We start from the raw sequence: 15,040 nt of genomic DNA, 5'->3' as shown, positions 1-15,040 counted from the left end.
GTTGTGCTCACTGCACCCACATGTTTCACTGAGACACTGATGCTGCACTTCTGTGAGTTCATAGCACACAAAGCATTGAAGCAAAGCCTCTGGAATCCTTTACTGCAGTAGGTAGAAGTATTCATCACACCAGTGACAGAAACACTTCTAACATCATCTTCCCAAGCATAGATGCCCTGAGCTGGTTAAGCGAGGGAAACAATACAATAAACCCCACTGTCATGGGGCAGATGGCACAGCATGTCCTGAAAGATAGGGCTCAATAAGCAGCCATGGTCTGCAGAAGGGGGGGCACCCACCACCTCTGGCTGTGCTGCAAATCTGCTGCCCACAGTCTTCATTGAGTAAAACTTTGCAACAATTCAGCACAGAGCTGGAGAAGCCTGCTTTGGTTTGTCTGCAGCGCTTCAGTGATACACGCTTCATCCTGCTTTGCTCTTTGACTAAGCATGCTGCAAATAGCGTATGAAGGTTTGCACTGATGCTATCAGTGTTACAATCAGAGATTTCTCTGGGGGTCCAGCTCAGTTCATCCTTCATAATAAGGATGTGTAAATTCTTAATGAGGAGATTTGCGTGCTGCGGCGCAGCAGCCTGGCTGCTGGAAAAGCAGTTTAACACTTGACAGCAGAACTTCATTTGCAAAGGCAGGAAGATCAGTTTATTCCAGGAATCTCTCAAAGTAGCAATATTTCTAGATGTGTGTTTCGTAAGGCACTGCCAGTGGTTCAGCTCATGACTTTCCAATGCAGCATAAATGGACATGTCTGCTGTGGCTAAGAGGGACAACACAGACAATATTGCATTTAGAATTGCCTGTGTTCAGTATGAAAGAAAACAGAATCACTGAAGCTCTCTGGGTGCAGGTTTGAGACTTTCTGAGTTGGTCAAAGACACAGCAAAATAAAACTCCCACTCAAGCATTTAGCAATGCCAGGACCTTAGTGACTTTTGAGAATTGAGGTCAGATTGGCACTTTTAAGGCTTTCACTGCCTTCTAGATTCACAGAACATTTATGGTAATATTGAAACCACTTAAAGTGTAACCCTCCTACCTTATCAGGAACAAAGAACCCAAATCAAGCTGCCAGCCCTGACTTTAGGACAGCAGCCTGCGAACTCAAATCTCATTTTCTGCTATGCACAACTGAAGTTCTTTTCTGGCAGAATCATTACCTGGACCCCAATATAAAACTGTGCTACTGTTCAGTAAAGAGAGATTCTGCCTGACACGAAGAACCTCAAACTGCCGTCCTCCCCCCAGCTGCTGTGCAAATCAAGAGGCAGAAGAGTCTTTGTATGGTTGGCCCCAACCACTTCCTCTCTAAAAACAGATATTGAAAAAATCTACTTTGAAAAACAAACCTTCAGAACTAACAGCTTTACTTTTATTATTACTATTATTTTATTGCAAGAACTCTGCAAAGGCCCCGCTGGGTACCACGTTATCCCATAAAGATGTCAGCTTTTTAGTGATTACAGCTCTAAAGAGAAGGAACAAACAATAGAGCGCTTCCTTATATGTACACTGACTCGGCGCTGGTGACAGAGACCATTTCCCCAAATGGTCAAAAAACTGAAGCAACTCCACTGTGGTTTTTTGCAGGAGAACTGCTTTAAAAGCACACATCCCACTGCCATCCAAGTGGAGCTGCAGCTCACAGTGACACCTACAAACCTTCCCAGGGTTTTCAGCAGCAGGTTACACTGTTTCCTTCGTTTATAACAATATTTTCACAGTGGAGCTGTTTGCAACGCAGCAACTCTGACTCTGCTGAACCGCACAGAGAAAACCTTGGAGCCAAACTGCACATTTACTCTTTAATTCTCTCTATGAACATTGACTGCTTGCAATTTAGAGACAATGCACACACAGGAAGGGGAACCCGAGGGCCATAACCCCCTCCTCTGATTTCACTGCTGCACAAAGCCTGCGAGCGTTGCTGACACCTGAACACAGCCCCTTGGCTCCACATTACCAACACCAAAAAAGGAAACGTCAGGAAGCAAAGCCGGACTCCAGCTCCCTTAGATCAACCGCAGCCTGGCTGGCAGCAGAGATGAAGGCAGCCATAGCAGATAGAGCAGCACAGACAGCACTGTGTGCAGTGTGTTGGACTGGGGCTGGTTCCCCAGGAGCAGTTTGGGCTGTGGTGTAAATGCTGTTTTGTTGAACTGTCCTGGAGAAATAAGTAGGAAAATCTTCTCCGTTTGCTTTTGTATCATTAGTCTGCATACATAAACTGTAATAGTGAGAACTATGCCTTCAGCAAGGCCATGTTAAATACTGGAAGCTGGCAGCGCTACTGAGAGAATTCATTCCTGTGGTTGTCAAAGGCTATTGCTATTTAAAGATGGACAGATGCACGCAGGTTAGATCCTCATTCAGTAGAGCACTAAGTGCATTAGGGATCTGCAGCAACATATTTTTCTGATCACATCTCTCGCTGTGATCACTGCAGAATTTTAATTCCATTACTCAGTAATGCACAATACAAAAAATAACTCTGGCGCCTGCTGATATCGGCAGGTAGAAGCAAAAGCAGCCAAGGTGTCCATCTCGAGCCCAAGAAATGAGGACAACCTATCCCGCTGTCTGAAGAGCACCTTGGTCAGCCAAAGTGAGCAGCAGTGGCTCTGAACACAGCCAGCCCGTCTGCTTTCCTGGCCAGACAGATTTTCAGGAGCACGACTGCAGCAGCCAAGCTGTGAGGGGCAAGAGAAATCAGAACCGCTGCAATAGAAGGAGGGAAAAGTCATCAAACTGCTTCATTGGAAACCAGCAGTTTCTGCATCTCCCTGGAGTGAGTCCACGCGAGCAGCCCTGGCAGCAGCTCCAGGGGAACAAGATCTTATTTTCTGGGGGACTTACGTAAAGCAGAGCCTGTCACGCGGGTGGAGCACAGCAAAGAAAGGGCATTATTCACAGCCTGGCATGGATGAACCCAGTTTAACACATGCACTTGGAAAACACTGTTCTCTCTGTTCAGTAATATTATTGCACATTCCACTCGTTTTGATAACCTTTTCCTTCTCCATCTACTCCACGGACTGACTGGAAAGCCGACTAATGCCTTCTCCAGAGATCAGCCAACACACATCACTGCTATGGACTTTTCTGCCTTTCAAGATGCCTCTGAGCTTCGTTTTGCAATAAGTAATTAATACACACTATAAAAACAACCAAAAAACAGAAATATAGAAGGGAGGACTCCCTGCTCCACTTTACAGGGAAAGAGCACCAAGGTAAGGACTGCTTCCTAGAACTTACCAGATGCATTACCTTTCACTTAATGAGAGCCTTTTCTCATCAAAACACAGAACTAAGGAGTTTCAGCTCTCTACTTGCCCCCACAGTGTAAGTCATGTCTCTGTGTTCCTTTAACATGACCTCAGCTTAGAAAAGAAATCCAGGGTCAGACCTAATTTTATCAGTCAAATAATGTATTTTAGAATCACTTTATACAGATAAAGCAGATATGGTCCTTCTCTGGATCTCAGGAAAACCTGCGTGTGGCCTTGCATCTCTAACAGTCCCCTACACACATTTATTCATAGGGTGCCCTGGCAAATCCAGAAAGTGACAGATAATCAGATCTGAAAGGTGAGTTTAAGACACAGCTACTTTTACGCATTGTTTCTTCGTGTCTTTCTGGTCTACATTTCTGCATTGTTTGAGCAGATGTGCAACACCAAAAAGAAATGGTGCCCTGTTGTAAATCAGGGACCATAACCAACAGTCCTGGTACCACATCCCTGCAGTCAATAATATCGGGACACTTTGAAGTGCTGCTCAGCAAGGAAAGAAGTTGAATTCTACAGGGATCACACAGCTACTGACAGGCAATCATTTGCAGGGAGCACTCACAAGCCTGCCTGTTAAAAACTCTGGGGTTGAGTTAAAATCAATTTTGCATAAATGTATTCAGAGCCACATCAGCTATGTTAGATTCTGATACCATCTTACTGAAGAAATTTGACTGCTTGCATTTATAATTTACATGCAAATACAAGCAGCTGGGGAGATCTCCCTATTTTACATTAACCTCAGAAGGTTTCTACAAGCAGCAGGACTGAGGAATTAAACCTATCACAACAATTTTCACAGACAGTTTCTCTACCCTCTGGCTTACCTTTTCAACATCTGCTTTTGTAACATTGATATCAGCATCCATTTTCTCAAAATACTGCTGTGCTCGATCAGCTTCTTTGCAGTCACGTTCAAACCGCCTTTTACTCTGTAAGGAAAACAGGATCTTTCATATGGCAAAGAAACACAGCTTCAAAAATCCACTTAAAATCAATAAGTGACCCCTGAAGTATCTGCTGTAACAATTGAGGAGATTCTATGACTAGCTTGTTTATATTGGATCACTTTTACATATTAAAAAAACTTAAATACATTTTTTTATTCCATTCTTCAGAGTACTTCATTCCACCAACATCTCTGCTCTTTCAATATCTTTCCCTATCCTTGCTTCTTCAATCCTGGTTTACCAAATCACTTCCCTCCAACACTAAAATCTTGATTTTTATAATAGACAACAAGGGAGTTTCTAAGGTGCATTCATTGGCAAGTAGGGCTTTTAGTTACCTATGTCCCCTTTCCTCACCTTCTCCTCCACCCACAGTTTCTCATCAGTCCAAATTCCAGTGCATTCACATCTGAGAAACAGCCCCTTACTCAGGAGATTATGATAGTGTTGGATTTATGCATGTAGGATGGAGCTGTTCAGCTTGCAGAGGAATCCTTGAAAAGGATCCTCAGGGACACTGCATTCTGATTAACACTTAGCACAAGTCAGATACAATGAGATGCTACTTGTAACAGACCGACCCCATGGAAAGCCAAATGGGCTGTTGAAGCAAACTGTTGTGCCTACCAGTGTATTTTAGATTGTGAAGTTTTAAAAGATGACGTTTTCCAGCTTTTATCCACATAGCCTTTATTTTCTAAATATGAAGTTTGGAATGCTCTGAGAAAACAGTATAAAAATGACTCAAGCATCTCATCTGAGGAAATTCCCACTTACAGCTTCAAGTTGTTTCCAGCAGGTTTCAATATGCTGTTGTGCCTTTCTGCCATCGTGGAAGTGCTGTTTAGAAAGAGAGAAAAAGAAACATTCTGAACAACAAAAGACCGAACTGCCAATTATGTTCAAGGGGTTCTTTTCTAGCAATGAAGAACAGAATATCATTTTCCAGCATAAAACAGAAATTCTTCTGACAGTTGTGTTCTGCAACCCTGGTAAACTGAGCAGGTGTATGATGACTATCTGATGTCTCTCAGCAGGCTGCAGATGTGTATTTGCATTTATTATAGTGGTTAGTTTAAATCCAATTAATCCTTTTTAGCAATTCTACCTTGCGTTATTCACTGTATCTCGTAATTATTGGTTTCCCACACTATGAAATCTGAAGCACTTTTAGGCAAACAGGATCTCTTTGGTTACTGACTGTACATTAACTCTACATTAAAATTTCTCTCTGCATGTAATATACCAAGATTCCCTTGATTAGCACATTCTAACAACTGGTGTTGGTCCTGACTTTCATTCAGACTCAACAGAAAACCTTTTCTTCCTAATCTTTAAGCGTTTGTTAATCCAGCTCTTTATTCCTCCATAGGTATTCAATGCTTTGAGTCTGCCAGCAACCACTCTCTCCCATACACTGTGTGTGTGCTACAGAAGCTCTGAAATGTGAGAGTCAGCAAGCTGCTGAGTGACAAGGAACATATCCTGACATGCCTTTTGGAGCAAGGCTCATCATTATATTAATTGCAGTCAGTTTAAATTGCAGTCCTTAGCCCTTACACAATGGCCTTTATCAGAGAACCTAATATGCTTTAGATACTCCTCCCTCTATCCTCCGCACGCCTCACTTGTCCTCAGGGTAAGCAATTTGTCAAAGATCACTGCATAAATCAATGATACAGTTGTAAATAGGGACCAGGAACCTGAGTGCCCAGCCAACTGTTACAACAGGCTGCTCTCCTTACCAAGCACCTTGCAAAACAAATAACAACCTATAATGGTAAGAGAGATGCCTATCCACTGTGTTATTTGCTAGCAAGTAGGATGCTTTACTCAAAGACATGGTTTTACAGAGTAAGATTCAAAAATAGAGATCTAGTATTGCCAGTTAATCCCTGCAACAGGTACACGTTGTCTGGCACATGCAGAATCAGATGGTAAGTGCATCTTAAGTAACACGATGTCAGTGTCAGGTTAGAGAATCCCCAAGTTCAGAACAGAAGCCTTCCACAAACCACTAAAGTTATGAAGTGCTTGCAGGCAGTCTCCTTCCAATTGGCCATGATGGACTTTGTGCATTGCCCACTCCAGCAGCACGTTGTCCCCTCTGTCTGGGCAGCAGATTTTTGGAGTAAACGTGCTAGTAATGCCTCCCCACTGCCTTTCAGCCTCCACCAGACAAGCCAGCCCTAACGCATGAGAAACAAATAGCCACAAAACTGCAATTCTCTCATACCATGTCCAGCAGACCTCTACTGCCTTAAAACCATAATAAGCCTCAATCTGCCTGCAAGAATGGACAAGCAATGCACTGCTCCAAGCACTCCAGACTGTGTTATGCACAGTCCCAAACCCCATTATCAAGGTGTGCGTAGCTGTAAGATGAACATAGGGACACTACAGTTTCCACATTCTGGATGTCGCCCACCTCTACCCAACCATTCCTGAAGAAGAGAGGCACAATGTCAGTGATGCTTTAATTGTGGGCAGAGCAGCACTCAGATCAACCACCACATTCTGTGAGCAGCCAACATACAGCAGTGAGGCTGAGGGCAATGCAGACAAGGAGTGAATGCCAGCCCCATCTGTCACCAGCTCTGACAATACCTGTGAGTTCAGACCATGCTACGCTGCTCCAAAGCTCAGTCACTGCACTGTGACATTTAATCTCAAACACGACAGTGAAACTGCTGGGTGGTGGAGGAAAATTCCAAGCAGATCTCAGTTCCTTTTGTAGATTCCCATTTCCTTTAAATGCTGTGTGTGACCGTGTGCTCTATCTTCCTTGCTAGGAGGATTTGAAATGTTCACAATTTTAGGCTTGTTTTGTAATTAAGAGCTTAAGAAAACTGTTCTAAGGAACAACCACAATCTAACGCCACATTTTTAAACATTCTGCTGATAAGTGTGGAATATGTGGAAATCCTGAGCAGCGAAACAAAACAAATAACACAACTTGGCTGTCTTCATACCGCACTTCCTGCCTATCGCCTCCCTCATCCCCTCCTTGTGTGCTTCCCTCTCCTCCACCTCTGACTTCGCTGGTCTGAAGGGACTGGATCAGGGAGCAGCTGGAGCCCAGCACTGCCAATGAGCCACAGACCTCAGGGAAGAACACACCCCGTTACTGAACAGAACACAGCTGCATACAAGGGCTGAAGGATGAACTTGAAATCAAGAGCATATCAAGTAACAAAACTGCCTTCAGCTCCTATTTTTAAACTCCTTTGTTGTTCATCAGCAGCGTAGTTTTCATTTTTGCAGGAGCCATCCATCTCCTTTCCCACTTTGTCTTAAGGAAAGAGCTACAAAGCATCCTCAGTACACACCAGCAGAGCAGTGAGTCCAAGCAGGAAGGCTGCAGGCTGTTCATATTCTGCTGCATTCTTGAGAAGTCCTTTTACAGGAATGGGATGTAAAATGGGCATTTCTGAGGATTATTAAATAGTGCAACCGGTGAGCCCATATGCAGTGACAGCCTGATGTACGCAGGTGAACCACATGTTGGAGATTCCACTTGAACACAGCCTGCTGGCTTGTTTTAAGTTCAATCATTTCCTAAATCTATTCATAACTCTTCATTCTTGTTGCGTTGACACCCATATATCCTTGTCGTGGGGGAGAGAGCCACACACAATGAATGTACTCCATGCATTCAGAGCACTTCTGCTTTTGCAAATCATTTACACTCAAAGGATGATTTCTGCATCCCAAAAGATCACTTTGACATACAGTGATAGCACTGAGGCCCTTTTATCTACCTGCGTTTTTGTCACTGTCCCAGTTTTACGGTTAAAAAAGCCTGAGACTCCAGTTAAGTGATGCACTCAGAGTCATACAGGAAGTGTGCAGCTTCCTCCAACCCCACATTATCTTCAACTTCCTCAATCCCATTTCCTTTTACATACGTTAAAACCTTCTGATGCAGCAAAGGCCTTTCAGCTGTTTGGTGTTTGGTGTTTGTTATTTAGTAAACATAAAGATTATTTCCTTCTTGATATGGCTTCAAGATGCACGATTTAAGGATTCTTTTTTTCTTTCCTAATCAAATGAAATAATAATTAGTTATTCTACACACGGTGATTGAGCAAACAGGAACTCAACAAATGATTCAGCAAATGGTATGAAAAACTACCATCCCAGTTAGTCATGCACATTGCAGTAATCAATTTAGAAGAGTTGATATAATACAGACTTCTTTCCTCCTCCAAATTGAACAGCCAAACTGATACACCCTAATCAGGCTTTCCATTTAAAGCCCTTCAGATGACAAGCGAGATACCAAGGTAATGAATCACACTCCGAGCAGCCACTCAGACATTTGCAACAGTGGCGCTGGTTGTTTAAGTGCTGTGGTTTTCTCCAGACTCATTTCTACATTCACAGCACTGGAAATGCAGATGAAAAAGCAGTTCTGGATAAGAAAATAAACAACCATGTGGCAGGTTTAATAAAATCAGTGGTACAACAGGTTACAAAACCAGCACAGAAGAAAATCAAGAGCATGTAACAGTGAGAACAATCCTAAACCTTCACTCGCACAAAGACCTGCAAGCATGTAAACTGTTAATAAAATACCATAGGGAAAGGTTTGTTTTTGATAGTGTTCATTACTTTATCTCCCCAAACCACCTTTTAATCTACACATAAGAGACTTACGCTAGCAATCAGCATGCCAACTCTGAGATTTTCCTGAAAACTACTTTATCCAAGTATTAGACCTACTAAATAGCTTAAAAAACAGCAGCAAAGCCCAAGTCATGCTGGCTGTGTGACCACAGCTGTCCTCCTCCCTTATGCACTGAAGTACAACATCCTCAGGATGCTGAGGGTGCTCTGAGCAACAGCCACCCTTGGGTCAGGCGCCTCCATCCATGACTACAGACACTCCAAAGGATCCCAGCTGAAGGAACATTTTGCTGCAGTACAGTAAAGGAAGCAGAGTTTTAGAAGAGCAGGAAATCCAGGCAACAACAAACTGTACGCCAAGCATTTCATTTCTAAACCAAGCCATACCAGTCCGTGCGCTCTCCTTGTCACTGTGCTGTATTTGTAACAGCTGTGGAGAAATCCTGGCTGCTGCGCAATCAGGACAAAACTCTCATTGACTTTTGTTAGGCTCAGATTTCATCCATGCTGATGAAAGCCCTGGGAGCAGCTAGAGAGTCACCTACAATAGAGCGTCTGTCACTGCCAACACCACGACAAGAAGGAGCAGAGGGAGATGTTTGCCAAGTTTTCTTGGTACCCACAAGGGCTGATAGAGCCACAGACTCACAGAGCAGACAAGAAAAGCTTGGTAGGAGATTACTTTCTTTGAGAGACCCTTTGAGAGAGTTCCAAGAAAAGCAAGATGTACTTCGAAGTATCTTACACAGAGCCACACAATCCAGTCATTTTGCTGAGGAGCTCCTGGGCAGTTTTAAATGAAAGGATTGGCTCAGCCACTCAGAACAGCGGTGTGACAGCAGGGCTGATGGTGCTGGACCAAAACCCAACTACAGCAAATAACTGACTTAAAAATAAAGATCAGAAAAATGTATATGTTATACATAATATAATCAGAAAAACTAATCTAGTTAGTTTATACGCATGGCATGCCGCTCATTTGACAACATCCTGTTCAAGAATTTAAGAGATACACAGTACAAGGCCATTTCATACAGTACAAGGCCATTACATTTCCCCTTCTGTTTTCCACATTCAAACTAGATTACACGAGCAGAAACCAGTTACCTTTGACTTTTTGTAACTGGCATCCTCAGCCGGTAAGGATGGACAATATAAAGTCAGACCCAGCAATTCAGTACATTTCCTCTTCTCTATCAAACAATCTATGCTTTTGGCACAAATGATACTTAAAATAACGACCAGTGACAAAAGCACTGATAGAGATGGAAGTCAGAGAACACTATCTTTTCTTCAATTTCCCCAGCTTAATTTGCAAAAAGCCTTGACAAATGCTTTTCCTTTCCTGACAGCAAAGATAGGAAATTGTCTCTTGAGAATTCTTTGTTTCCAAGAATAACAACCGTGGTCTTGAGGTCCTACCGTTCTCATTGGTAATAACGTAGTATAAGACAGTCCTGAGAATGGTGACATGAAACACACACCTATCTTTGCACACTCATCACAGCTTCTTAGTATTGTGACACAGCCTCCTTTTCCTGTGCACTGTCTTCACTCCTGTCTTCAGAGTGACCATTATTCACCTCAACATGCAACTCTGCTGAAACAAGTTCAAATCTAAGCAAAGCTGATGCTAATTCAGCTGCAGTTGTCTCCTGTTGTGGTGAATGCCAAAGTAGTCACAGACTACCAAGATCTGTGTTTCTCAGGCTCCAGAGATGACATCAGCTGCACCAGACAAACAGAATGAGCTTATCATGCCTACTTGGAAATGTGAACAGGGACAATAAGGAGCAAAAAGCTAGAAGATACCAACAATGATGTCTACAGTAACCACAAAGTGGTCCATTGTCATTTCTAATTTAGACACCCTATTTAAATTAAATACATCTACCCCCATTCATTTGCGTTGAAAACTTTAAGTGGTAACAGAACAAGAGCTGGGGAAAACTCAATTTGAATGTAATCAAACCAAAGTTTGAAGCATGGCAAAGCATTTCCTCTCAACACATCTCTTCCCCTTCCTACCGTCCACTTTGCCTATTGACTTTGCAGTTTCTGGAAGACAGCCTGAAGCACATCCATAGCTCAGATCGGAAAATCCATTGTGCACATGACAGCGCTGTGTTCTGCCATCCTGTTTCATGCTTGCACAGTACAACACTCCATGAGAAATCCTGCTGGAAACCACAGGACTATTAGTAGAACAGGGCACTATTCAGAATGAACCAGTGTGCCAGAATTCCTCCAATTATTTACTTTTCATCAACACCTGAGAGTCTACAAGAAACAGAAAGCTCTCTGACACGTACACCCCCAGTATGAACGTACATGCTCCACTGTGAAGAACCAGACCATTTTTGCCCCTGCGGTATCCATAAGGATGCATTCATTCCCTGCTCTGCTTCTATCCTGACACAAAATGGAACGTATTGACACCAGGTAAATTCTCTCCCAACCACAGGGTCCCAGTGCTGTACCAGCTCAGTCTGCAGCAGAGCTGCTGGCTTCTACTTTACTTTCAGGCTCGATTGTATGGAGCCAGCCGATGCCCAAGGGGAGGTGGAGGTAGAGGTGAAAGCAGAAGCAGTAATAGGAGGAATAGTTCATGACTCCCAAATACAAAGTTGATGTGAGAGCAGTGGCTGCCTAGAGACAGGGAGCAGCTGCTGCCAGAGAGGACCGAGTCAGACCCAGTTTGTGAACAGGGTTCTGAAATCAGAATTGTCCCAGAAATGAACGTATCAGTTTCTGTCCAGAGAAATAACAGCACTGAGGGTTTTCCTTAGCTAGAGTTGAGAAAATACCTAAACTGCCTCTCTTGAGGGGCCAGGAACTGAAATTCCAGCTTGAAAACAGCCAATAAGATCCTTGCTGAAGACGACAATAGCATGTGTTGTCCTAGATCAAGAGACTCCAGAAAGAAGTGAAAGTGAGGAACTGTACTTTTAAAAGTTTCACTTCACTGGAGATCAGGGAAGAACTGAAACAGTACAGGGAGTTGTCCATCTTACACACAGACAACGTAGGTAAAGAGGAGGCAGGGTGGATGCTTAACTCCAGAGACCACAGGGACAAAACATCACCCAATGCAGGGTTAATGCCAATGGGGGCAATCCTATGGAAGAAGGATGCACAGCAAAATAAAATTGAACTTGTGCCTGATGCTCTGTTTTACAGGTGTTCAGAGACTTGAATACTCCATCCAAATGATACAAGAATGAAAAAGAATGGGTCCTCCAATTCCCTTCCGCGGTCCTAACCCCAGGAAGAATCACCTTTTACTTACAGCAACTTCTACATAACAGCTGATTATGTATCAAACAGTGAGCATGAGAGCCCTGCCAGCAACATCTCTAGAAACTCCAAGCTATTCATCAATTTGTATCTCATGAGGTTTTGCCAGAGCATCAGACCTGTGATATTCCCACAACAATCGCCGTGCAGATCCGAGCGTGATTGATGCATTTGTGTTTTATGGTATGAAATATGCCTGAAGGGAGAAGCAATTTCCTTTTCAGACAAGGATTCACAATTCACAGTTTATACTCATGTTACAAGAACAAAACAAGCAACCATGACTGACAGCTGCCTTCTGCTAGAAGCTGACTTATCACCAGCAGCAGGTAACCAGACCATCAGATCCTTCCAAATGGATATTAAAGTAATTTGCTTGTCATTCATCCTGTGAGCCAAACTTACAATAAAGCTCTAAAAATAAAGCAAACAAGCAATACAGTTAGCACCTACATTCTTTATAAGATACCAAGCCCCTCATAATTACATTTAAAACACCTAATAGTTATTCCAATCACTTCATAAATCCTTGTAATTTAAAAATCAGGTAACAAGATTAGAAGTGACAGGTTAATGCCATGCAGATTGTTTTTTCTTTCATAGCTTTGCATACTGTACAGAGTTCATGCAGAACAAAAGGTCATAGAAATGGCTGAGGTCACTCTCCTGTCCCAGCTATATGTAAAAGATGCTGCTGGCCAAATATGCCCCTGAAAGACTACACACCATTCTGCAAATGAAAGACACGTCTGTATATTCCATGGCTCTGCTGACAGACTTATTCTCATATTAAACTTAGGAAAACATGGACATTTTCAGACTCTGATCTCACAAAGCACTTTAATGTACCCCCAATGTCTAGTGGGGTTATTTAGGAATGCTTACATTTTTGCTGGACTAGCAAGAGCACTTTTCACCTTCCAGTAGTTTGGCGACTGTATGGAAGTGAGAGATGGATGTGGTCTGATGCTGCCTTGCCTGCTGAACTTCGCTTAGCCATTTTATACCTGGTTTACGAGCATTTTTAACAGTAATGCTTACAATCAGTACTTTATGCCCACTCATTCCAAGGATAGGAGTTCAAGGCAAGGGGGAAAAAGCCATCACATCTCAGCTATGTGCCTTTCAGAGCTGGTGACAACAGCTTTAACACTCACGGTGGCAGGCACACAGGTTCATAAAGTACTATTTAAAATGCAGCGCTAACAAATTTTAATTTAAATCCTAATTTTAGCAGTCTTGAAAGCGTTGGGTTGAAAGAAAAAGATTCCTCAGTATCACCAAAACAAAGCAGACCCTGCAGTTCTGATTGGAAGTCTGTTTTTAAGAAGGTTTGGTTGATCTGATCTGGTTGAGAAGCAGGGAAACGTGAATCAACTTCCTATTAATTGTCTCAATTGGTTTAGTAATACAGCTTCTCTGTTTATTTCATGCTTCACATGGTGCTGCTGGACTCTTCACTACACAAGCTTTTGGCTTGAGCCTTAAGCACAGATGGATCTCTGACCTTATTTAGCAGGCATTCTCCTGAAGGCGTAGCTGTCTGATTTTATAACATATAATTCAAATGGTTCAGTGATTTGGCCAGGGCACGTAACCCACTTTTTTAATGCCTGGTTTGTTAATAAAGCTCATGTTTATTAACTGCAGATTAATTTTGCTTAACATTGAACTCTACTACCACTAATTATCTGTCTCACGTAGCAAGCAATTGTGAATAATAAAAAACATTCCATTACCGATTTCCTCTCTTGTTTCAGCTCCTGCACATAGCGAGTTAACTCTCCAATGATAAGAGAGGTCATGTTCTCTGAAATGACCTCATGCTGTCCGGCATAGTCATTCATTTCATTTAAAGTGGCTAGGAAGGCTCTAGTTGATGTGTACCTGCAGAGGACAAAAATGCATTTTGCTTTCAGTCCCTTTCTTTCCAGAAATACACACAGAAAAGGGAGGTTGAATCCTCCTTAAGCATCTACAATTGCTGCACGAGACTAAATACGGATTAACACAGTTCCACATGAAAGAATTTTTCAAAAGAAAGCCTCCCCCAAACACTCACAGTTGTCTGACGAATTAATCTTGATTTAGACAGTCTGACATCGGCTCTTAACATACAGCACTTTCAGAGTGCCAGATGTTTTATCAGCACAGCTCTGGGACTCTACTACGCTAATCTTTACTCACCATTTTTGAGTTACACTCTTTCAAGCCCTACACTCCACAGCACAGAGTCACCACTGTACCCTATGTGGCAAATCCAACCTGTGCAACCAGCCTTTGGTAACACAGTGCAGAAAAGAGAACATTTCCAAGTGCCAGCTGGAGGTAGATTAGCTCTAATTTACTAACATTTCAGAATGATAGTGAGTTTACTGACCACGTGTTCACCATTAACCCATAATTTTATAGTTAAACCTTCCACTGCAAGGTTTATTTTTTTCATATTAGATAATCTCCAGTACAACATTTCATGTATTATTAAAAGGGAGAAATGAACATCTGTGCACACAGTTTCAAAAACAGCAGATTATGTCACTGGCCTATTCAGCAGTGAGCCAACAGAGCTGCATTTAAATTCCTCTGCTTGTGCTGGTCAGCTTGAAGACAGCTGCTCTGAAGCATTGCACTTGTACGTACTAGCAAAACTATTAATATTAATAGTAGTCGCCTGCAATAAAAACATCAACAACAGTGAAGATCCAAAGAAAAAGGGGAGAGACTGAGAGGACAAGGAGGAATGGGATGACTGGGGATGAAAGACATCAGAGAAAATAAGAAAAAACACTAGAAAAAATACCTAAGAAAAGAGACCCAAACCAATATAAGCAGCTACATTCATAGTCAAGCTGCGGTGC

At 42.6% G+C, this 15,040-nt stretch overlaps 1 protein-coding gene across 50 annotated transcripts in view; it reads right to left on the bottom strand.

Annotated features, from left to right (window-relative positions):
• Positions 1-15,040, bottom strand: part of FNBP1 (formin binding protein 1) — an 81,957-nt gene that overhangs the window by 37,431 nt on the left and 29,486 nt on the right. For all 50 annotated transcript variants that reach the window (XM_085521325.1, XM_085521326.1, XM_085521317.1 and 47 more), the window contains exons 4-6: positions 13,922-14,069; positions 5,034-5,096; positions 4,134-4,238 (exon numbers count right to left, since the gene is read on the bottom strand). In XM_085521325.1, coding sequence (XP_085377451.1) covers positions 4,134-4,238; positions 5,034-5,096; positions 13,922-14,069 — 316 coding nt within the window. The remainder of the gene's footprint in view (positions 1-4,133; positions 4,239-5,033; positions 5,097-13,921; positions 14,070-15,040) is intronic.

The sequence above is a fragment of the Coturnix japonica genome, chromosome 21, assembly GCF_054131305.1.
Source record: "Coturnix japonica strain WE chromosome 21, WE-NBRP24, whole genome shotgun sequence".
NCBI classification, from domain to species: domain Eukaryota; kingdom Metazoa; phylum Chordata; class Aves; order Galliformes; family Phasianidae; genus Coturnix; species Coturnix japonica.
The sequence above is the reverse complement of the archived record's forward strand: the minus strand, read 5'-3'. Positions and strand labels throughout refer to the sequence as shown.